Source organism: Lottia gigantea (genome assembly GCF_000327385.1).
Source record: "Lottia gigantea unplaced genomic scaffold LOTGIsca_139, whole genome shotgun sequence".
Taxonomy (NCBI): Eukaryota; Metazoa; Mollusca; class Gastropoda; family Lottiidae; genus Lottia; species Lottia gigantea.
In genome coordinates this window covers 502,124-526,169 of record NW_008707601.1, presented here as the reverse complement: position 1 = coordinate 526,169, position 24,046 = coordinate 502,124, and the positions used below count along the sequence as shown (strand labels likewise).

The 24,046-nt window shown below is 33.2% G+C and overlaps 3 protein-coding genes across 3 annotated transcripts; 2 read left to right on the top strand and 1 right to left on the bottom strand.

Moving 5' to 3' along the window:
• Positions 1-4,549: 4,549 nt before the first annotated feature.
• LOTGIDRAFT_139698 (hypothetical protein) lies at positions 4,550-8,905 on the top strand (the record flags this gene model as incomplete). The annotated part of the gene is made up of 4 exons (XM_009049580.1): positions 4,550-5,115; positions 6,725-6,878; positions 8,148-8,401; positions 8,698-8,905. 4 exons carry the CDS (start codon positions 4,550-4,552, stop codon positions 8,903-8,905), a joined length of 1,182 nt encoding a protein of 393 aa, XP_009047828.1.
• A 1,969-nt stretch (positions 8,906-10,874) lies between these two features.
• LOTGIDRAFT_238294 (hypothetical protein) lies at positions 10,875-14,707 on the bottom strand (the record flags this gene model as incomplete). Its single annotated transcript, XM_009049579.1, has 9 exons — positions 10,875-10,998; positions 11,389-11,464; positions 11,785-11,828; positions 12,228-12,349; positions 12,463-12,607; positions 13,168-13,248; positions 13,917-14,015; positions 14,467-14,541; positions 14,654-14,707. The coding sequence occupies 9 exons, from the start codon at positions 14,705-14,707 to the stop codon at positions 10,942-10,944; spliced, it is 753 nt and encodes a 250-aa protein (XP_009047827.1). The 3' UTR covers positions 10,875-10,941.
• A 642-nt stretch (positions 14,708-15,349) lies between these two features.
• On the top strand, positions 15,350-22,281 carry LOTGIDRAFT_238293 (hypothetical protein). The gene is made up of 11 exons (XM_009049578.1): positions 15,350-15,413; positions 15,990-16,089; positions 17,290-17,431; positions 18,078-18,188; positions 18,623-18,979; positions 19,406-19,501; positions 20,074-20,183; positions 20,814-20,867; positions 21,362-21,461; positions 21,844-22,080; positions 22,269-22,281. The coding sequence occupies exons 2-10, from the start codon at positions 16,025-16,027 to the stop codon at positions 22,078-22,080; spliced, it is 1,272 nt and encodes a 423-aa protein (XP_009047826.1). The 5' UTR covers positions 15,350-15,413; positions 15,990-16,024; the 3' UTR covers positions 22,269-22,281.
• Positions 22,282-24,046: the final 1,765 nt, after the last annotated feature.

The window sequence follows — 24,046 nt, the reverse complement described above, 5'->3', positions numbered from 1 at the left end:
GCTATCACATGAAAATTTAGAAAATCTCTTTACAATCCCTTTAAACTGTATTTGTTTGGAGTTAGATGTAAAATATATCATAAATTTTAAGGTTAATGTGCAATGTAGATTCCACCACAATTTTATTTATTTTATTATAGATTTTATAACTTACGTATTATAATCAGGTGTGTTATCATGTGTTTTATTTAGATTATTGTGTTTTTGTGTTCTATATTGATGTGTTTGTATTTAGTAATAACCATAGTTTTAGATAATTTACCTGATCAATATCATTTGTATGTATGTTATTGTATGTGTCATGGGTATTATGTATGATGTTTTACATGTATGTATATATATATTGGAGGTATTCAAGAGTCTGTATGTGCATCAGAAACACTTATACATGCATATTAAATCAAGCAACACAATTTATTGTATGTTACTCCTTTATTTAATTTGATTTCTACTTAATTGAAAAAGAGTCAGCTGATGTTGCTGTCCTGGCAAAATTTCTCTCATTGCACACTGCAAGATGCTGCAGTCTTCATTAGCATAATAAGGTTCAGGAGAGTAGGATGTAAAACTCCATTTATTTCATTTCATTTGATCTTATCTATTAATTCCCCTTAAATATTACTTGTGTGGCTTGATATCTAACCCATGCCTGTGATTCCTTCAATTCCACAAAAATACCATTTGGCTGAACATAGCCATAAATAAACTCTTTTGAATTCCATTATGATATGTGTTTAATTCACATGTGTTCAATAATGATATCAGGTATACTTGAGCTTGTTGTGTATGTGTTTATAATGTGTGTATGTTTATAATAAATGTGTATGTGTTTATAATATGTGTATCGAGGCGTGTGTGTGTTCTTCCTCTATAGTTATGTTCATGATATGTGTTTGTGTTTATGTGTTTATAATGCGTGTCTTTGTAAATAAGAGCTGTATGTGTTTATAATATGTGTATGTGTTTATAATGTGTATCAAGACATGTGCTTCCTCTAAGGTTGTGTTTATAATATGTGTATTGAGGCGTGTGTGTGCTTCCTCCGTGGATGAGTTTATGATATGTGTTTGTGGGGGATCTGTGCGTATTCCTTTATGTATTTATATGTGTATGTGGGCAGGTGATTTTCAATCATTCTTGATATAAATGCAATTCTGGATGTTTCATTTCTTTTGTTTTCTGGGGGTGACACAACTTGCCATCCACAATCTAACGAAATTGCTATGTATCTCGTGTTCTGGGTCATATAATAATCAACAATTCTTTAAGTTCAATAAAAAAAAAATGACTATATGTGAGCAATTCTTGGATATTCATTATTAAACATTGACTAGTATCATCTTAACAGTATTTTTAATTAGTTAACTTGTAACATTTAAAGCTATTGGATCAAAATACCCCAGAACATGATTTAAAAAAAATCTCTTCAGATCATGGGTGACATGTGTAGTTACCCTCAGAGAAGAAACAAAACGAAACATCCAGACCTGTATTTCAGTCAGAGAGTAAAATATTATTATGTTTGATTATGAAGTATACGTGTCCAAACCATGCCCCCATTTGTCATACTTCCTCATTAATAACACCATGTCAAAACCCGTATTACCGAGATGCGATGGAATTTGCATATCAAGGGCGTATTTTTCATCCATGCGTTTTTCATTTATGTATGTGTTTTCAGTCTACAAGGCAACAATGAATTTTTGTGTTTTTGTTAATTGTTCAGTGCTTACAATGATCAGGATATTCTCATTAGTTTTTTAATTCCTAAGAAAGCAATATTTTGGCAGTTATCAGCTAGGTAAAGTGTTGCTGATTGGTTAAAATAAGGTGGTTGGTCATCCATTTATGACATTTACAAATTAATCGTGAAATCGTATTACATTTTAAAGGGGATATTTTCATATATAAACATTGACCATGGTCACAAGTGTTGTGTTTCATAATACTTTCAATCAAAACTCAGGAATCCTATTATTTATAAATAAGATTTTTTATCTTCAGATCAGTTGATGTAGAGCAGGGGTTTCAACCTGGAGGTAAATTATCGCCTGGGGGGTAATTTTGAAACCTGGGGCACTGCTGAGGCGCTTGTATAAGATTTAGGACACTTATATCTGATAAGAAAACAAGAAAAGGGAAAACACCAGGCCACTCATTCTCGAAACGATCTGCTGAGGCGCTTGTATAAGATTTAGGACACTTATATCTGATAAGAAAACAAGAAAAGGGAAAACACCAGGCCACTCATTCTCGAAACGATCTTAGTGCTAGGATATCCCAGGTTCTTATCTTCTAACATTGCTTCTAATACATCCTAGTGCTAAGATCGTTTCGACAATACTGATGAGGCGCTTGCATAAGATTTAGGACACTTATATCTGAAAAGAAAAGAAGAAAAACGAAAACACGAGGCCACTCATTCTCGAAAGGATCTTAGAGCTAGGATATCCCAGGTTCTTATCTTCTAACATTGCTTCTAAGACAATTTAGCGCTAAGATCGTTTCGAGAGTACGTGGCTTGATCCTTATAAAATGATTATATCTGGTGCTGAACTTAGTATTTTCTTGTAAATGGGTACGGATAATCCAGGAAAGACCAATGCCAAGAGGTTTGGACAATGACCACCTGGTAGACAGGATCCTTAATTGTGGACCTAAGTTGTTATCCTTGTAAAATATAGTTTTTTTCTTAATTTCTTTGTATTTAGATACAAATTTAATTGAAATATTTTTGTTAGACCATATTTATAGAAGTTGAGTATAAAATAATAGTATTGTACATCATCAATCATATTTAATTTAATTCATAATCATAACCACAATTTGTCTTCCAAATAAAATCATAGAAATCCCAAATCTGTTTTTTCCATATCAGCCCCTCTGCATCACTGACAGGGGGAAATCCGGTTGAAAAATTCGAAGGTATTATCTCGACCTATGCCGGGATTGAACCCTAGACCTTCAGGTTAGCGAGCAAGCGTCTAACTCGCTGAGCCACCGCGGCTCCCGCCTGTGGGTTGAAGGATCAATATAATTCCCACTAGTCGTTGGAGAAAGTTGAGCCTTTGAGATAATTCTAAATGCAAATAATTGTGCAGACATCCGCCCTCCTCAATAATTTCGCACTTAGGCCTTCCAGCTAATTACCTCGGAAGCACTGCTTCGTTACTGCTTTAAGTTTGGTTCGTCATCAATGCAATATTTTCCCCAATTTTTGCAAACTATCTTTATTATTTCAACCTGAGAAATAATTTCGAAGTACATGTACTACAATCTTGACCCCTACTCAAAGACTCAATACAAAGTCGTCCAGAATCATAGAAGGAACAAAGGATCCTGGAAGGAGAAGGTCTAAGGAGGTTTTTGTTCATATCTGATCTTTCCAGTTGGCTCAGCTGTGAAATAGTCCTGCCAACGACATTTCAACTCGTCGTGAACCTTCCCTTATAAGACCTTACTACAGACACTATCAATGCCTAAGAAGCAAAACACCATGAGCAGCTGGTGATGGGGTCCATAGATGTTAAGGTGAAGGTCTAAACAAAAGCATCATCTTTTTAGTATTCCAAATTTACTTACAAGATAGTCTTATGAATCTAGCTAGCAACTTGTTTTACCAAAGTCCCACGCTTTTGAAGTACTACCACCTTAGTTAGCGCTGAAATCCCTCTCCTGAAATCCCTCGACTGAAATTAGTTAAGCTAATAATCAAAATGCTCAATGTAAGTTTTGTAGTGTAATTTTTAACCTACTGTAAACTCGATTCGAGATCGTCTGGAAGTATTGACTGCCATCAACATTTCACTTGACATTTTTGTTTTTTCCTTTGGGGCATCTCAGGTATCCACAGTGATCCTTGGTCTCTATCGTTAATACATTCAGTACCACCTCTTCTTTAAATATAGACACCCCTGGTCCCCCCACACCCACAAAAAACAAAGTGAAAGTCACTTAATGCGTACTGATACTGCAAGAAAGATCAATATCCAGAATTTTTTTTTATTTCCCAGTACCAATCTCGAAACTAAAGCCTTCCCATTGTTCCCCTTGCAAATTTCTAATCATAATACAGAGGGTAAGAATGGTCCTTTAGAATTGACAATCAAGTGGTCCCTAATCGGCTCAGCTACATAATTATTTCTAGAAAAGCCTCCTTGTCATATATCATACCAAACATTCTCAGAAAGGGTTGCTGAGTTGAAAAGCACCAATTCGAAATCACGCTATCAGATCTGCTGCTTTCCAGTTGAGGATTAGCATGTTAGTTGAAAAACTTAAATTCACATATAAGCAATAGCTCTGAGAGTGATTTCCTGGTTCTAACCTGTGTCGTAGACTGGCATCGGATCTAAGTCCTTACATTAACTTACAACCATCTCTGCATTGTTCTAACGATAAACGCATAACGTCACAAATGGATAAACGTCACAATAAGAAGACAGGCTCACGGCGTTATGGCAGGATCCACATTTAGTTGGGTTGTGTGATGGATTTAGCGTGGATTAGTGGATTAACAAGTTGGATTCAGGAGGGAATTTGGTCACGAATGGATTCACCATCCTGGAAAAATTTACCGGATATTGCTTTGATAGAGGTATATTCATATCTTTCGGATGCAGATCGCGGAAACATGGCGCTTACCTGTCGAAATTGGTCAGATATATTCAAATCGCCGCGATTATGGCGCTCGCGATATTTTGAACTTGGTGGGTACAAGGCTGCCCACCATGGACAAATGGCAATCAAGTTTACAGAAAAATACGGTCCGTATATTAGATACCTTACCCTCTCCTGTAGTCATCCCTCAACCCATACTTGTAAAATTATACAAAAGACGATGGAGAACTTCTTAATCAACATTGAAACGGCCAAAATCATAGAATTTGAACTGGGGCGCCTTGAATTAGAAAGATTTTGGAAGTATGATAACGTGCGAGAGAAGCTGGTTGATAGTTTTGTGAGGTTTTTCCAACATCAGAAGAATATGAAAATGTTTGATATGAGTGTGGCTCAATGTCCGTTAACCATGGGCTGTAAACTACTCGAGGCCCTCGTGGCATCTTCCGGTGACACCCTCACTGACCTCTGTCTCGAAGATTTCTTCCATTCAAGGTAAGATTGGTGTTAGATTGTAACCATGCTTGACGTATTAAATTGTTTTGATACAGAAGAGGGCAGGGTGGTATTTGTACAATGCCAGTATCCTATGACCAGAATGATGGTACCAGACAGTCGATTGCTAGGCACAATAATAGATAACTGTGCACATATCAGAATCGTGATTTAGAGCATACAAAACTCTAGTGTTCAACCAGATTCCAGACAATTTTCGATACCATGGCAGCTAGCAGATTCCTTGACACAATGGTTGTTTTCTATGGTCAGAATAGGCTAGCAGATTCCTTGACACAATGGTTGTTTTCTATGGTCAGAATAGACTAGCAGATTCCTTGACACAATGGTTGTTTTCTATGGTCAGAATAGGCTAGCAGATTCCTTGACACAATGGTTGTTTTCTGTGGTTAAAATACACTAACAGATTCCTTGACACAATGGTTGTTTTCTATTGTCAGAATAGGCTAGCAGATTCCTTGACACGATGGTTGTTTTATACGGTCAGAATAGACTAGCAAATTCCTTGACACAATGGTTGTTTTCTGTGGTCAGAATAGACTAGCAGATTCCTTGACACAATTGATGTTCTCTGAGGTCAAAATAGGCTAGCAGATTCCTGGACAAAATGGTTGGTTCAGATTCCTTGACACAATGGTTGTTTTCTGTGGTCAGAATAAGCTAGCAGATTCCTTGACACAATTGATGTTCTCTGAGGTCAAAATAGGCTAGCAGATTCCTTGACACAATGGTTGTTTTCTGTGGTCAGAATAGGCTAGCAGATTCCTTGACACAATTGATGTTCTCTGAGGTCAGAATACACTAACAGATTCCTTGACACAATGGTTGTTCTTTATGGTCAGAATACACTAACAGATTCCTTGACACAATGGTTGTTTTCTGTGGTCAGAATGGGCTAGCAGATTCCTTGACACGATGGTTGTTTTATACGGTCAGAATAGACTAGCAAATTCCTTGACACAATGGTTGTTTTCTATAGTCAGAATAGGCTAGCAGATTCCTTGACACGATGGTTGTTTTCTATAGTCAGAATAGACTAGCAAATTCCTTGACACAATGGTTGTTTTCTATGGTCAGAATACACTAACAGATTCCTTGACACAATGGTTGTTTTCTATGGTCAGAATACACTAACAGATTCCTTGACACAATGGTTGTTTTCTGTGGTTAGAATACACTAACAGATTCCTTGACACAATGGTTGTTTTCTATGGTCAGAATACACTAACAGATTCCTTGACACAATGGTTGTTTTCTGTGGTTAGAATACACTAACAGATTCCTTGACACAATTGATGTTCTCTATGGTCAGAATACACTAACAGAGTCCTTGACACAATGGTTGTTTTCTGTGGCCAGAAAAGACTAGCAGATTCCATGACACGATGGTTGTTTTATACGGTCAGAATAGACTAGCAGATTCCTTGACACAATTGATGTTCTCTGAGGTCAAAATAGGCTAGCAGATTCCTCTGCATGAAAAGATAATATTTTGGGATTTTTTTTAAAATTATATGCAATAATTTTCATTTGCTGGATCTGAATGTGACTTATCATTCCCAGAATCCGCCTGTTTCGATTTTTCCAGATTGGCTGTATTTCAAGTAAAAAGATTCCGCTGTTTAATTGCTGGATTCACCAACCTTAGTTTCCTATCATTAAATTATAACTGTATATCCGAGACTATTATAGAGATCCTAACAACCAGTCTTAGTGGGAAGCTGCGAAATTTCAGTCTAAAGGTACGTGTCTGTTATCAATACATAATATGTTTTGGGTTTTTTGTCTGTGGGTAACTATGCAATTCTTCAATCGCCACAATATTGTGCACTGTGTTAGAATTTTATGTGTAAATATGTTGTATATTATGTTCATTTTGTGTAAATGTATATAACTGTATTATGTTAAATATTGTATACATATAATTGTATCCGACAAATATTGTGTATATATCGGTATGTCTTCAAATCATTTAAATATAATTGTATGTGTAAATATTGTGTATATATAATTGTATGTGTAAATATTGTGTATATAATTGTATGTGTAAAGATTTTGTATATATAATTGTATGTGTAAATATTGTGTATATGATGATATATGTAAGTATTGTGTATATTATTGTATGTGTAAATATTTTGTATATGTAATTGTATGTGTAAATATTGTGTGTATATAATTGTATGTGTAAGTTTTGTGTATATTATTGTATGTGTAAGTAGTGTGTATATATAATTGTATGTGTAAAGATTTTGTATATATAATTGTATGTGTAAATATTGTGTATATAATGATATATGTAAGTATTGTGTATATTATTGTATGTGTAAGTAGTGTGTATATATAATTGTATGTGTAAATATTTTGTATATGTAATTGTATGTGTAAATATTGTGTGTATATAATTGTATGTGTAAGTTTTGTGTATATTATTGTATGTGTAAAGACTGTGTATATATAATTGTATGTGTAAAGATTTTGTATATATAATTGTATGTGTAAGTAGTGTCTATATATAATTGTATGTGTTAGTAGTGTATATATATAATTGTATGTGTAAGTTTTGTGTATATTATTGTATGTGTAAGTAGTGTGTATATATAATTGTATGTGTAAGTAGTGTGTATATATAATTGTATGTGTAAGTATTGTGTATATATAATTGTATGTGTAAGTAGTGTGTATATATAATTGTATGTGTAAGTATTGTGTATATATAATTGTATGTGTAAGTAGTGTGTATATATAATTGTATGTGTAAGTAGTGTGTATAAATTGTATGTGTAAGTAGTGTGTATATATAATTGTATGTGTAAGTAGTGTGTATATATAATTGTATGTGTAAGTATTGTGTATATATAATTGTATGTGTAAGTATTGTGTATATTATTCTATGTGTAAGTATTGTGTATATTATTGTATGTATAAGTATTGTGTATGTTATTGTATGTGTAAAGGTTGTGTATATATTTTTAGACCCATAATACAACTTTTGCATTTTATATCTGCAGGTCTATAGAAGCGATCCACATTTCCATCACATCCCCACCCCCGTCTGGAGGAGATTCCATCAAAGCTGTCCGTGCCTGGAAGTTGACATGTGGTTCGAGAGTATTGGATCAGCCTCGGAAACAGTTCCAATTCTAGTTCCCGATATACCGTTAAAGGATATCCATATCTGGACCGGATATGACGACGATTCTGAATGGAACCTACATCGCACATTGATGCATATCGGAAACAATTTCAAACAAACTTTGCGTAAGTAGGTTAGCTGATGATATAACGTGTTGTATTGTCAACCCGTGGTATTATTCTCCACATTAGAACAACTAGATTGAAAAAGGGACACTCTGTTTTGTCGTCGATCGAAAAATATTTTTCCGCTAAAATTTATGTGAACTCTTTTATGTATCAAAATCTAGAGATCAGAGAATGTATCGCACACTGTTTAACTCTGCTATGATATAACGGTGTAACTTCTCATTCCATATCTTTAATTTTATCGCACACTGTTTAACTCAACTATAACATAATGGTGATACTTAATATTCCAGAGAGTGTATCGCTAGAACTGGACAACAACCATGAAATATTAGACGAGGCCATTAAAAATCTTATCAGTAAATGTAAGAAACTGAAAGATCTAACTATCAACGCGTTTGTAACAGTGGAAATCATCACTCAAATCTGTGAACTTCAAGAAGAGAATAAAATAAGTAAGTATATAGGCAATCCGAGCTCCAGTGATGGAATGGTCAATCACTAATATCAAGTTAGGCGCATTTTTGATCATTTTCCTTGTGGCTCTGTCGTGTGGATATTTTGATCCCAAGGTCACATTATACCTAAAGCTCACGCTCATAGCATAATAAGGAATAACCAATGACCTCCAGGTGTCACAACGCAAGGGCGAGTTTAACGGAATTGTCTTCCTTGTACGAATTTTGATTATCTTGTGGTGTATTTTGCAGAGCTGCTGATGTTTAACATGACAGCATGTGGACTGTCAGAGACAGAATGGACAGAGCTGTGTCAAATTAGAGATAAATACGAACCAATATTCAAAGAACGGAAACTCAACTTCCAGATCCGGAGCGATCTTCTTATTGATGCCCAATGACTCGTGCATTTTCCAGTCTTGGCATAAAGGAGGCGGGGGGTTGGGGTGCCAATTAAGCAATTATCACCATGGCGATTATCAGCAGTGTATGGTTGCAGATAATGACAGAGGCCATGAGTTCCAAACGCAACTCACAACCTGAGTTACATTAGATTTGAGTTCGAAACTTATGGCCGCTGTTCTTATTAGCAACCATACACAACTGATGATAGCTATGATGTGAGAATATTTCAATGGTAGTAAGGGGGAACAAAATAACTCTAGTAATTAAAACAACTAATGAAGTTTTATTATAATGATGAAAAGAAATGATTAGCAAAAAGAAATGAATAAGAATAAGTCCTTTGGGTATCATTTTTACAATTTTTTATATATAACTCCGTTCTGAGCTGCCATAAAGATATAAACATACATTGTCATATTGTTTCACTTTTTATCGAACAAAATCAAAACATGAAGAATAATAAGAAATGGAAGAAAATGTTTCATTTATTAAAAAAAATAAAAAACAAAAAAGATTGAATTTTATACCAATATTATTTATTATTTGTATTGATATATATGTGTATAGAAGAAAATAAAATTCCTCTGTCTTTACTGCTTATTAAACAAAAATATCTTCTGATGTTGATGGAAAAACCTAGTAGGTCTCGACAATATCAACAAAAACCTGAAGATCTGTGTACACTGGGAAAAGGTATTTCTCAGATCATGTTACCTAAAATCTAGATGACCCACATACTTTCTAAAAGCGCAGGAAGACATACCTTAGGTGACATATTACTAAAAGTCTTATTAAATAACACAGTATTATGGTATACAATTCACTACAATACATTCTGCAGAATCTCTAAAATGATCACAAAAATAATCACTCGGCGATATTTAGGGATGGAGATCACATATAATTGTCTTCTGTAAATAAAAGGATAGACTATTGATTTGAATGTGTGAATAGTCTTCAGAAGTACAATAAATGTAGAAAATAGCATAATTCTTTTAAAAATATCTCAAACTATGAATTTTACTCACTATCTTTATATATGTCTTTTCTATATATATGTCTTTTCTATATATATGTCTTTTCTATATATGTCTTTTCTATATATATGGCAGAATCTAAAGAAAAGACGACTCGTTCAAACGTTGATAATTCTAGACACACAAGGATTTGAAGACTCAAATTTCAACGGTGAGCTGTGAACGCTTTTACTGATTGACTTTGCTAAAAAATTCCTGTCTCTGAGACTAAGTTATGATTGGTCAAAAAATGGCACACCTTCCCTTTCAATGTGATCTCTACCCCTAAATGTTGACACAGATTATTCTTATTCTAGATGACACATATTTTGAAAAAGTGCAAGAAGACATAATACTTAGAGTGGCTGAGAGATTAGCCAAATACATTTTCCTTGACCAGTACCAAAATAATAATAAGATTGGAATATAATATATCTCAATGATTTTAGGGGGGCAGTCATATTGATTTGGAACATTTACATTGAAATTAGACATGCTATTGACATTTAGAGAGAAATGTACAACGTTAATATTTTGCACCCAACTTTCTCCCATATCACATTCTGATAACTCTGTTTGTTCCCATAGTCCACTTATAGTGAGATACACAAATCTCTTGATACAATTCATTTGGAATAAAACTTATCACTAATAATAAAATTTCAAGTCAAGGCTACTTCACCCTTTGTTAACTGAACTATTTTTAATGACCTCAATACCTATAAATAGAAATAAATAAAAATTTGACCCAACAATGACCAGACATCCATCAAAATTTAAAGGAATCCTTGACCTACCTCATCATTGTTAATTTTCATGAAATAAAGTGAATGGAGTTTACCATCCTACTTTTCTGCACTTATTTGGGCTAATGAAGACAGGCAACACCATGCAGTGTGCAATAATGGAAATTTTGTCAAGATAGTGGCATTAGCCTCCTCTTTTTTAACCTCTAGCACCCGTAAACTTCTTTAACGTATTCAACTAAAATGATAAGACCTCTGTTACTAAATAACATCATATGCTTCAAATTATTCAACTTGTAGTTCAGGCTATAAGGCAGTATATTCTATTTACACTCTGTATTAATAGGGTTAAAAAATACAAACCTTCAACTTGGCTTCTCCTGTGGCTCCACTAACTTTACATCCCATTTTATGCAGATCGCTTAGTTTTAATGGTTTTCTTCACATAATAAAAATTAAAATATTAACATGCTTATAACATTCTTGAAGAAAAGGAGATCACCAAATTACAAGGGGAGACAATCGCTCTAAATCAGATAACACTATCATGCAAAATTTTGTGCTTTGAAAGAGGGCAGTTTCTGCAGGACTGCAGCAACAAGTATTGGCTTCACAATTTTGTTTGTAAATAGAATTTTTACAATATTTATGAATTGAAATATCAGCTTCAATATAATATTAAATATTAAAAAGAAATTGCATATTGAAAATAAAGTTTTGCAAATACAAAGATAACAAAATAAAATTGGTTAAACTTACTTATTTTTCTCTTCTTTAAAATATCTCCACAAAACTTGATATACCTGAAATATTATTCTGATTAAAGGGATCATGAAGAGGTTTTCTAAAGCTTTTATGTGTATAGGGGACACTGATAGCATTGATTTGCACCATTCCAATTTTCAGTTGAACGTATGTGGTTCTTGCAATTCCACTAAAACTCAGCGTTTAATGACACCACTATCGCAAAATTTCAATTGACATATATATGACCTTTGCGATAGTCACGCCATAAAACACTTAGTTCTAAAAAGTGCTATAGATAGCAAACATTCGGTTCTGATAATATGACTTTAAGTTGACGCCTTATTTTCAAGCTTGACTGGTGTGAATAGTATTGGCAACGATACCCCTACATACTATTCCCGTTATATCATCTTATACTAGTCACTCATTGAACAGGAGTGAAGAAGATTACTTACAGAATTAACATCAGCTAGTTTCACTCGACCTCGAACCAACTCAGATACTGACTGAAATTCATCATCACTGACCTCAACAAACTCTTTAGATTGGCTTCGTAATTCACTCGCACTTAACTCTTCTACAAAATTAACATAAAAACATGTATGAGACTTCTATAGTTTATTTCATTATCTATCTATTATTTCTGTCACTATCAAAGGTATATTAACTCTCAGAATGAATTGTACTCACCTGGAGGGGCTGCCTTGCTGCTGTTTGAACTACACGCCTGCTCTTGATTCTGACCTGCCACATTATCTGAGGTCTGGTTAACCTGATCTATATCAAAATTTAAAAGACTGGATAACTCTGACAAGTCTGGTGGTGGTTCTGATCCCTGAAAACATGAAACTAGTAAGAGCTGGGAATTGATGGTGTGGTTATTTAGGACGTTTCTGTAATTCAAGAAGAACTTGATCAGATTATGACATCAAAATAGCAAATACCATTTGGCTTCATGCAAAATAGAAACTATAAGTGTCTCGGAAAGACATTTAAAGGCAAAAAAATCTAATTGACCTCTTTAAGATAGTCATATAACTGATTTATTTATAAACAAAAAAAAGTAATCAAATAAACACAAGGAGTCGAGGACTCTTATGAAAGGGAAATTGAAAGGGATGATAAGTAGCCAAACCTAACTACAAAATAAACATGACAAGTTACGTTGACTCTCTGACAGAGATGTTGACTAATACACTATGACAGTATCTTCAGTTATTTAATTGTAGTCAAACAAGGTGTGATATATGTATAGATTTGTGATTTAAATGAAACTTTATTCATAACATGACAGCATGCATCTTGATTATGGGCACAGCCATATTAAACAGGGACATTACTTTTCATACATATACAACCACATCATTGGACACTACAAGATGAAAGCCTACCAACCTCCACCCCAGTTTGGTCTGAGAGTTTCTGTACCATTTGACATGCTGATAATAACTGACTTCTAAAATAGTCCATAGCTTCCTACAAATATCCAATAAATATAATTAAAAGGGAAGTATGTGTCAGCTTCACAAGAATAAGAACTGATAAAATATCGTGTCACTCTGTTTTAGACTATTAAATAGATATTACAAAATATACCATGTAAAACATTTTAAACAAAGTCCCATTTGTGTATTTGTAAACATCAAATACCATTATTTTATAGACATACAGAAAAAATAGCAAACAGTTTCATGGGTCAAAAAATCATTATGGTCAGGAAGCAGTTCTTAACTTTTAAAGGGTTGTCAAGAGGTTTACTAAATTTCTAAATTTTGTATGTGTATCGGAGACACTGATAGCATCAATTTGCACCATACCAACATTCAATCAGCTGTCTGTGGTTCCTGCAATTCCACTTCTGATGTCACTGATTTCAAAATATGCTTTATCACATAAGGCCCTTCACTATTAGTGACATCATCTAACACTTAGTTTTAGTGGAATTGCAGGAACCACAGATGTCTGTTTTAAAATTGGAATGGTGTAAATTGATGCTATCAGTATCCCTGATACACATTAAAAATTCAGAAAACCTCTTTACATTCTCTTTATATTTGACAATGGAAAACCTGTTTGAATTAAGATTTATTAGGAAATAATGTTAGTAGATGATGGACTAGTATAAGAAATAAAATATATCCTACTTTTTGTGTTTTCTGTATTTCTAAGGCATCCTGAGATATTGATGAAAATTCTTTTTTAATATTTGAAATTTTTTCCAACATTTTCACTGGGTTTGGAGTCTAAAAGTAAAAAAATATAGTCAATCACAAAAAATTCATTCAGAATCTAAATTAGAATCACTCAAGGATATCTGTAGCAAATCTATTTTGGACAAGGTTAGCCCAAAAGCAAAATATATCAACTGAGACTTCTTTGTGTTTCATACATTCAAGAATCAACATCTTAAAGTTCTTGAATTGACATTGTTATTTATATAATAAATCTTCCTGTCAACATAATTATACCTAGACACATCATTGATTTAAAACAGAGACTTTTTCTTATTTCACCAGTATTGTTCCGTAAGAAATGATAAACCTTACTAGCTAGACTTAAGTCATATAATGCAACCTTGAAACATCTTTCTGGTACCGGTATAAAAGTCTTTTACACTGCCAAACAAAGTACCCTGAAAGTATGTGATCTTACCATGAAAGTATGTGATCTTACAATGAAAGTATGTGATCTTACCTGTCCATTGGTACTGGAATTCTCCAACTCAAATTCTACTTTTCTAGACAAGTAATTCAAATCAGAATCAGCTTTCTGAAACTAAAAATATATATCATCATGAATAGAAATATTAAAACAGAACTTAAAAAACCTGTTGTTGTTACTCAGAGTTTCACGCTATGCGATCTTCAAACAACTGACCTACATATAATTCAGCCTGCACCCCTACAGAAGTTGGACAAGTAGAACTTATTCTCATGTCTACACTTTGAGACGAGTTCGGAACGTTTGTTTTAAAGAAGTGTTCTACAATTGATGTATTGACCACTATTTTAGCAGTGAGAATTTTTCGTTATTATCATTATTAATATATTGAATCTGCTATAGCCTATGAGAAGGTCTACAGTATTCTGAACTTCAGCAAAAATGTAAGACAATGAAGGCAAAGTTTAAAGACTGACTTAACCGCCTGGATACATAATATTAATATAATACATTATATCGGTACAGACACAGCTCAGGCCCCACCCCACTCATTTTGTCTTTTAAAAGCTGGGGGAATATATGGCATTAAATAGAGTGAACTATCTATTATTTTGAGTTTTAGGGAAGGAAGTCGACATATCTTCGAAACAAATCTATTTATGATGTCATAGCAAGTAAATATTCAAAGAAAATAGACAAAATTCTTGCCATCGCCTCTAAAGCTTCCACAGATTTCTCCATTTTGATTATTTTGTCAACAAAACAACTTCCTTTACAGGTAACAAGATTTCTGATTGGTTGCAATTCAATAAGGCTGTAGTTAATTTATCATCTTTATTATGATTGGGCTATTAGATTTCATATCAACCAATCAAACATCAAATACTCCGCGCCATCTTTGAATTATTTTGGTGGAAAATTTAACGCGATTTGTTTACAATATCAACGTTTTTTACTGTTTGAAATTGAAAATGTATTCTGTAAGTAAGGTTAAGTTTTTGTTAGTTTGTGATCGTCACTGTCATGGTGCTAAAGAAGATAATGTTGATGACTGTTCTGTTTGATCAGAGTGATAGATACGTCGGGCGTGTCAGATTGCAATTATGTTTAGTCTTAGTGAGTCGATTAAGGGGCAATGTGATACCTTTAATTTATCACACCTTTGACCAATTTCATCGAGTAGGAGTAAGGTTGTAGAGTAGACCAGTCAGCAGTTGACTGACAATGGAATAATGAAAAGCCCTAGGAAATAAAACTTGAAACACCCATGATGTCAATTGGAATTGAATTCTTGGCAAGCCGCAAAGGCCTAGGAAGATTATTAGACAGAAGTTTTTCTGATATTTTAGGATTGAGACACTTCTTTGGATCTGAACCTATCACTCATTCTATTATATGTCACTTTTGTTAGTCTTTATGTTGGCCTCAAGCAATCTTAAAACTTTGTACGAGGACGTTGAAAGATTTCGGAGCTGATTCCTGGCCCTGTACCGTACCAGTGCTCGAAGTAAGGGTTGACATATCTTGGCTGATTTTATCATGATAATTTTTTTCAGTGTCTCTTGATCGATGAGACGAAGGTGAAGTAACCATGGCAACTCAATCTGATTTAATAAATAGTAGTAGTAATTATAATCATTTAGATACAAATAAAAGGTATGTATTACTATTTATAAGTATATTATAAGTATAAGATTACCAACAGAGAGCTCTATTAGCTCAGACATTAAAGATGGGTTCCCTTATTTTCATTTATTAATTTGACACTAAGATATAAGGAAAACCATCTTTAAAGAGTAATTATGGTCATATGAGCATACTTGATATTTAAAAGAATATTATTCTGGCTAGAAAAAGAAGTAAATGGGGTAAATGGAAATGACTTCCAAAGCAATTAAATGGTAAAATTTCTTCAGCTTCAGGGGGCGTTGAACCTCCCCTATGGGATCCCTGGAATAAGAATATAACTTCTTGATAGCTCAATTTAAGACATCATTAACATTTTTGCAAAATTAAAATATGACTTCTCGTTCCTCAGTTCTATGATGATCTCATTTGCAGATATTACTTACATCATGACAATATTGGTTGGTTGTATCTGCATTGAGAATGGTCATAAAAATCTGCCATATTTACTTACTGAAAGTGATCATGATATTGGGGAGAGCAGAATCAAATCATGTTACATCCAGTGCGTGTGCAAACCTGTAATTGGGAATAAAAACCAGATATCTTTGATCTATGTTTTAATGAGATCGGTGAATAATTTTCCAGAACAAGAATGTGTATGTGTAGTAGTCAAAATGTCCGCTATGTTAAAAAAGCGCAGAGAAGAGTCTCCCGAGGGTCCACTTTATTGTAAGGCTTCTTTTGATGTTGAATGTAACAATCTCACCTTGTTTATTTTGTGGTTTCAAAAGAATTTTTCTAATCTTTGTGTGTATACATGTTTTTTGATTTTCACTGTACAGTGTTGCACAGTTCATCATAGCACTATTTTGGTACCTGTATTTTCACTCTAAAATATTTTTGTTAATAACCATAGTTACCGGTATTGGATATATTGGAATTGACATCATTTAAGGTTTATGTCAATAACTTAATTAAAACAAGTGAACCTTGATTCTTTTTTTTTTTTTAAATTGACAATCCAGAGATGCTTTGATTTTAGCCACAATATTTTCATAGAAAAAGTCAAAGAATTGATGTGAAGAATTGAAGTGAAGTTATTCCTGTGCAAAGTTTTAAAAAAAAGTAACATAACCCCATGTTTATAAGATTATAAAGATTTTCTAAACTTTTCATGTCTATTTGAGACAGTGATTGCATTGATTTAATATTATTATTTTGTTTCAGTAATAATATTTTAACCACACCTGAGTTTGAGGGAGTAGGTTACGCCCCAACCTTTGATAGATTATTAGTTTATAGTCAAGATAAAGTCAAGAGTGAAAATATGACAGCTTTAATAGCCTGGTGTCAAGATAAAGTCATCTGTGTAAGTATCAAATTAATGGATCGTCCTATATAGATTCTATTCTTAAGTAATGGCACCTGGTAAGTCCAATTGATTAATATATACACTTATTGACCAAGTTTGAGACTTTATTTTTTTTCTAGCTAAAAGAACAGTCTGGCCTATTCGTGACTCCTTAAATGGCATTTAACAATTGAGTATGATATATAGACACAGCTTTATGGAACAACAATCACTGGTTTCAAGTTTTATACACTTTTTGACATGTTTCCCTGGTCGTGCTTAGGCTCATGATTGCCTCTCACTTTCTATCATTATTTGATAATTAGAAATTTACCCTCCATTTTGAAACTGTCCTCAACAGAATGAAATGAATTTTTACGTGCCACGTTTTAATTAGGACTTTTGTGAACGCCATAGAGGCCACAATTGTTTTGTGATATTTTTTAAATTTTGTGTTTAGGTTTGTATTCTAAAGGTCATGGACAAGTTCGAATTTGAGTATGATTCAACAAATATTAACAAAGTTTTAATCTAATGTTAAATTAGTTTTTTTGCTCCATTAATATTGTCAAAGTATCAATTCTTGATAACTTGAAATGTTGAACACTGGGAGGAAAGATGTAGTCCCAATTGACACAAACTCTCTCTTTGAATTATATTCTAGTGTTGGTGTAAGGTAAGAGAATATTGGGCTGTAGGAGATTATAAGAAACAACTTGAAGAAAAGGAGAGACAAGTCGAAATTCTCGAGAGAAAACTACGAGAGGCTGAAAAGGTATAATATTCATTATTTTTGCTAATCTAGGGTGACAATGATTCTTATCATATGATATGATTTTTACTAAAATTCATTTCTTATGCTGGGGCACACAAACAATCTTTGATATTTGTAGCTGACTTGACTCTTGTCTCCAGTCAATTGTTTTTTGCCTCGGTGATACTCTGTGAAGTCTTGCCTTCTATGTGAGTGCAATCACACAGGAAATTTTACTCCAGTCTGTGACAAAATTTCACATAAAAACTGTCTGTGTGCCCAAACCTTACATAGATATTTTGCTGAAGACATTCAAATTGAAATCTGAAAATTGGCTTTATTCTTTCATATTAGTAAAAGAGAATCGAAATTTCTCAATCAACCAAACACCAACAAATTATTCCAGATTATATAAAATACATCACTGGAAATACACTAATATTTTTTTCTTGTAGAAAATTGAGGAAGCATCAATATGTACAGAATCAAATTTATCACTTCCTGTATCGCAACCACCGTTATCTCCCTTTCACTCGAGCTCTGTTGACCCTACCACCCCTCAACCTCTTATAGTACCAGATATATCAAATCCTGTTACATCTCTACCACTTGCTTCAGTTGAACTCCCTTCGGTTTGTTTCCCAGTCCCTATTGTCAGTGTTCCAGTGGCCCCACCCCCTCAAGCTGGTGCTCCCCCACCTCCTCCACCTTCAGCTGGTGCCCTCCCACCTCCACCCCCACCCCCTCCAGCCATAAAAACACCAACGTCAACGAAATTGATCATCAACAAGAAACAGAATGGTAATCTAAAGGTAAGATGCCATGCAGAATTTTAGTTGATTTTATGGTATTTTCTCTGACAATTTCAAGCTATTAAGAATTTTGTACCTTTACCTTGACTGTAATAGCCACTTTTCTTGTATCATGGAATGCAGCGATTTGGGGCTCAGGGGCCTTTTATAATCTAAAACTATCCACCTTGTCAAATAGTACCATTGATATCTTATATAAATTTTCAATTTGTTAACTGTTGTAAAGTTTTTCTTGGACTACCATTACTATTTTGAAGCTGATATTCCAAATTAGATGGTGATGATAACATAGTCTCATGAAAGCACTGGCCTAGGTCACAAAGTAAAGATTTATGATAAAACAAGGTGTAAGTTAAAGATTTTAGTATATGTATAAAATCATATAAAATAATTACTAAGAATGTCAAATTCAATATTTTTTTCCAGCTAAAAGAACAGACTGGCCTATTCGTGACTCCGGAAGCTTTGAAAGGAATTCGATTACGTAAAACAGATAACAATCAGAAAAACACAACAGAATCAGTGAGTTTAACTTTTCTAATCAATTCAGAATCTTAACAAAACTACAGATAGCATTGAAGTGAATCTTATTGATGGATTTAGGTGATCACAATATGGCCAGTGTTCGGAAGTAAAAAGCTTCTGGAGGGGTGTGGTGCGGAAATGGTGTTTATTATCAATTCTGCCAAAATTTTTTTGTCAAATATGATGTGATCATCTTATCGTAAATTTATTATTTAATTTGTGTAAATTATATTGCCAATTTATAGCAGTCTTCATAGAGATCAGAGGAAAATGGTGACAGGAAGCTGAACATTTGAACCAACTTAAGATTATGAAATTGTTTGGCAGTTTTATTATCAAATCAGATGACTACCGTATTTTTTAAAGTCTTGAGAATAAGACAGCTGGTTATTGAATCAATAATGAACAATCTGTGTGTATAATTGATAGTTTGTGTGTATAATTGATAGTTTGCGTGTATAATTGATAGTTTACATGTATAATTGATAGTTTGCGTGTATAATTGATAGTTTGCGTGTATAATTGATAGTTTGCATGTATAATTGATAGTTTGTGTGTATATATTTCAGTCGACACCAAGTGGACTAGTGACTTTAGAACAGTTAAAAACAGTGAACCTACGTAGAACTCAATCAGCTAGATCTATTAGTGATGTTGGTAAAGAAAACATACATCAAATGTACGTATTATATTATGTGTCTCAAGCCATTGAATTCAAGTTTCTGATGAGACTTCTGATGTTAGTTTTCCATTCTTAAGTTAAGAACCCTATTGCTTTGGAGGGAAAGAAAGGGTGGATGTCGACATAATGACATAAGACTTGAACAGTATTTAGAAGTGAGGAGTTCATATCACAAACACAAGACAATATTATATAATAAACACACTTTTTTAATAAAGACATATGTATGTTCTACAATAATAATTCATATTTATTTACATAAAATCAGTCAAAAAAGACAACGGTCCAGATTACCTTAAATGCTCCAAGAACAATGAACCAGTGATGGATTACAAAAAAAAAAATAAAGAATTTTCTTGAGTAGCAAAAATGAAAATCCACTCATTTATTTACCTCAAGTCAGCTTACTTATATGCTGAAAATGTGGCTGACTTTATTAAAACACAAAGTAGTGCTCTATTCCATCCTCTGATAGCTATTTGGACAGTTGTCAGCTGGTGTAGAGACAGAAAAAATAGGCCTTATTAAATGAGAACATTCTGAATCTCAAATGCTGGACATCTGACATTATTTTTATTTTGTTCATATCGGTATATTACCACCATGATTCATATTTTGTCCTTATAGATTGGCTCAGGAGATGTTAAATAGACGTGCACTGAAAAAAACTACCATCAAAAGGTCAGAATTATAATTAAATAGCTTTAAACATTTACTGTGCTACATATTTTCACCTTATATTCTAAAAATTCCATTATTCTTAAAAAAAACAAAAAAATTAGGCTAATGCTGCTGTCCTATCCTGTTCAACAAGTTATTGCCATTCTTTGTTAGCCTAATTAAGAGGAAAAATATTGTTACAGTTGACGAAAACAAAGTTCATTTCTTTAAACTATTATTTAGAAAGATGCTTATAGAAAAATATTTTTTCATCATTACAAACTAACAACAGGATTTTTTAAGTTAAAATTTTCAGACAAGATAAAGGCTAAATATATTTCGATTTTGGTCCATAGTTTCCGTTATTCGAGCAACGAACTTTCCTAACCTACTTTAAAATCAGACTGCCCCTTTAAGTTGAATCCATCTTTTTGTGAATCATTATAAAGATTGTCTAGTTGATTATATCTGGTTATATCTGCTGTTGTAATCATGATAATATTTGTGACTTTCAGAAGTCCTGGTGGAACCCCATTATGTGATAATAAACGAAAACGTGAAAGTGGTGTAGGATTAACTCCAGTTATGACCAGAGCTTTAAAACGTAAATTCAGAGTAAGTACCTAGTAGACTAGTAATAAATTTAAACAAATGAAGGCCATAAACATTATAGCTTAAAGTTTACAGACTTTCTGTCGGGATGCTAATTGGTTGTATTCACCGACATACAATCCAATCAAATCGCTGCATTTACAAACTTTCTTGATAAAATTGCACATTATAGCTTGACATTCAATGCAATAAGAAGAACTGTATTTTCAATTGTGTCACCCTTTCACATGAGTACTCTTTTTTTTTTCAATTATCTTTTACATGTTACTGGATGGTATACCAATCATCTGACGTAAAACTCCATTCATTTCATTTCATTTATACCAATCACCAATGTCATAATGCTATAAACGGTATATTATATGATAACTTCACATTTTTCCAGCTAGCTAAACGTGAGAGTCTATCATCAGATGATGGAGGTTGTTCGAACCAGTCCAGTCCTAATGGTTCTATCTGTAACCAAACCATCAACTCATCAGCTGGTGATTTATCCTGGTCCTCACCGACAGATTCACCGACTAATTTCTCATTCTGTCGCGATGTGACGTCTCCGTTATCTGAAAGACTTTCTATTTCACCCAATATCACCACTTCCTCACCAAATCTTAGTAATCTGTAGTATAAATATCACCATATATTTCTATTTCTTTTAGCAACATATAGGGATACAGATCACATTACATAATGGAACACAATTTTATGGTTTACTACTCCTTAAGTTTTATTACACACTACGTTTCAACAATCATGTTTGATGATAAAAATGTAAATTGATGAAACATTGTGTACAATACAATTTGGGAGTAGTATATCATAAAATTGTGTTCCATTATTTAATTTTATGAGTATATTACTTTTATCAGCTGAAAAAGCTCATATTTATATTTACTTTACCAGTTGATAGAGCTCAATTTCAGCTATATTATATAGCCATCTGAATAGGTAATTTACTAACTTACGTCCCATATCATTATTGGATGCAGCCATTTCAAATTAATGTCATAAAATGTTATGTGATGTAGGTATATCCAACTGACATCATGAACTGTTGTCAAGTGGTCTACTCTGAGAGTTCCACAAGTGTACTGAAATATTCAGCTATACTGAAACTGCTAAGACTTGAGGAATGATAATGTGATGTAGCTATGTATTGTTATCATGTTCAGAGGTAAAAAATATAGACTCACTTTTATATTATTTCTTGAACTTATTTTAATTGTATCAAAATGTCTTTCAATTGTAAAAAGCTAGTTTTTCTTTTAATTTTTATTTCCTTTTTTTGTTGTTTTGTGTGTTAATTGTAACAGTTTTAAAGCAAACAATCTTTGCTTTGTTTTAAGGTTTAAGAATAAGATTTGCTCTTTAACATTTTAAAGGAGTAAAAGGACTAGAAATTACACTTTTGATAATATTGAATGACTTGAATACTCTTTTGAAAAGAATATGGCAATTGTGGTGCTTTACAGACAAATTGATACCATCCCATCTTCACAATGTCAAGCTATTACAAACTTTGTCTTATACTTTGACTGCAATAGCCACCTTTCTTGAATTACGGAAATTATTCTAAATGCATGGATTGTATGTTAACGAAAACAGCCAGAGCCCTTGACAGAAAGTCTGTTAACAATAAGTTAATATAGTCTATCTTTTGAGGGCTATGATTGATTGCATTTGCTGGCATACCAATCAAACCGCTGCAATCAGTGATACAGAAAAGGTGGCTATTACAATCAAGGTATAAGATACAATTTGTAATAAATTGCCATTGTGAAGATGATCCCATCCAATATTTTGCTCTTGTGAAAGATGGAAACCATCCTGAGTTGAAAAATATGTAGAATTTGGATTACATCAGCATATTTATTGGTTCAAAAAGACATAATATTCAAGATGGTTGAGACATAATTTTATCTTTCTTTTGTTTTATTAAGTTTCAGTTTTAAATTTTAGAGTTATTGCCCTTGCTATGTTATAATTAGTGCTACAAAATATGTAGACAGCTTTGTTTTTATTGTTAGTCATTTTTATTAGTAAAACTTTTCAAATGAATACTGAGTCATAGAAAAAAACAAATGGATGCCCCATCACCCTCTTGTAGAAAATCTGAAGATATCCTCACACCATATTGTTGCATATGGATGCAAATAAGAATAGCAGTTATAAGTTTGATGAATTGAGTAGTGAGTTGCATTCCATACTCATGACCACTCTCATTATTCACAACTAGTAATCCCTAGGGTGAGAGGGTACCGGTAACAGAATGTGCTCTGTTACACACTCTCAAGACCATTTAAGAAAAAAAAGCATGACATAAAGGAATTCTGGTACTAAGACACTGTATTTAAATAATTTATCAAGTGACATTTAGGGGTTGAGATCACATTAAATAACAACACAATTTTATGGTATGCTACCTGAACACTTCATTCTGATCTGAGCTAGGGTTAAATTTAGATTGAAAAATCAAATTGTAGATTAAATTTTGAACTGCGTTTCTTAAAGATCTGTTAGCAATTTAATATACTCAAGTAGAATACCTTCAAAAATACAATTTAATTTGATTCACAGATCGTTGTTACTGA

Excerpts from the sequence above, each read along its gene's own strand:
- LOTGIDRAFT_238293 (XM_009049578.1), top strand. The coding sequence starts at position 16,025 with ATGGCAACTCAATCTGATTTAATAAATAGTAGTAGTAATTATAATCAT. Across the intron at positions 20,184-20,813 it reads AAAGAAAACATACATCAAAT|ATTGGCTCAGGAGATGTTAA; the intron begins GTACGTATTATA and ends TTGTCCTTATAG. Across the intron at positions 20,868-21,361 it reads AAAAAAACTACCATCAAAAG|AAGTCCTGGTGGAACCCCAT; the intron begins GTCAGAATTATA and ends TGTGACTTTCAG.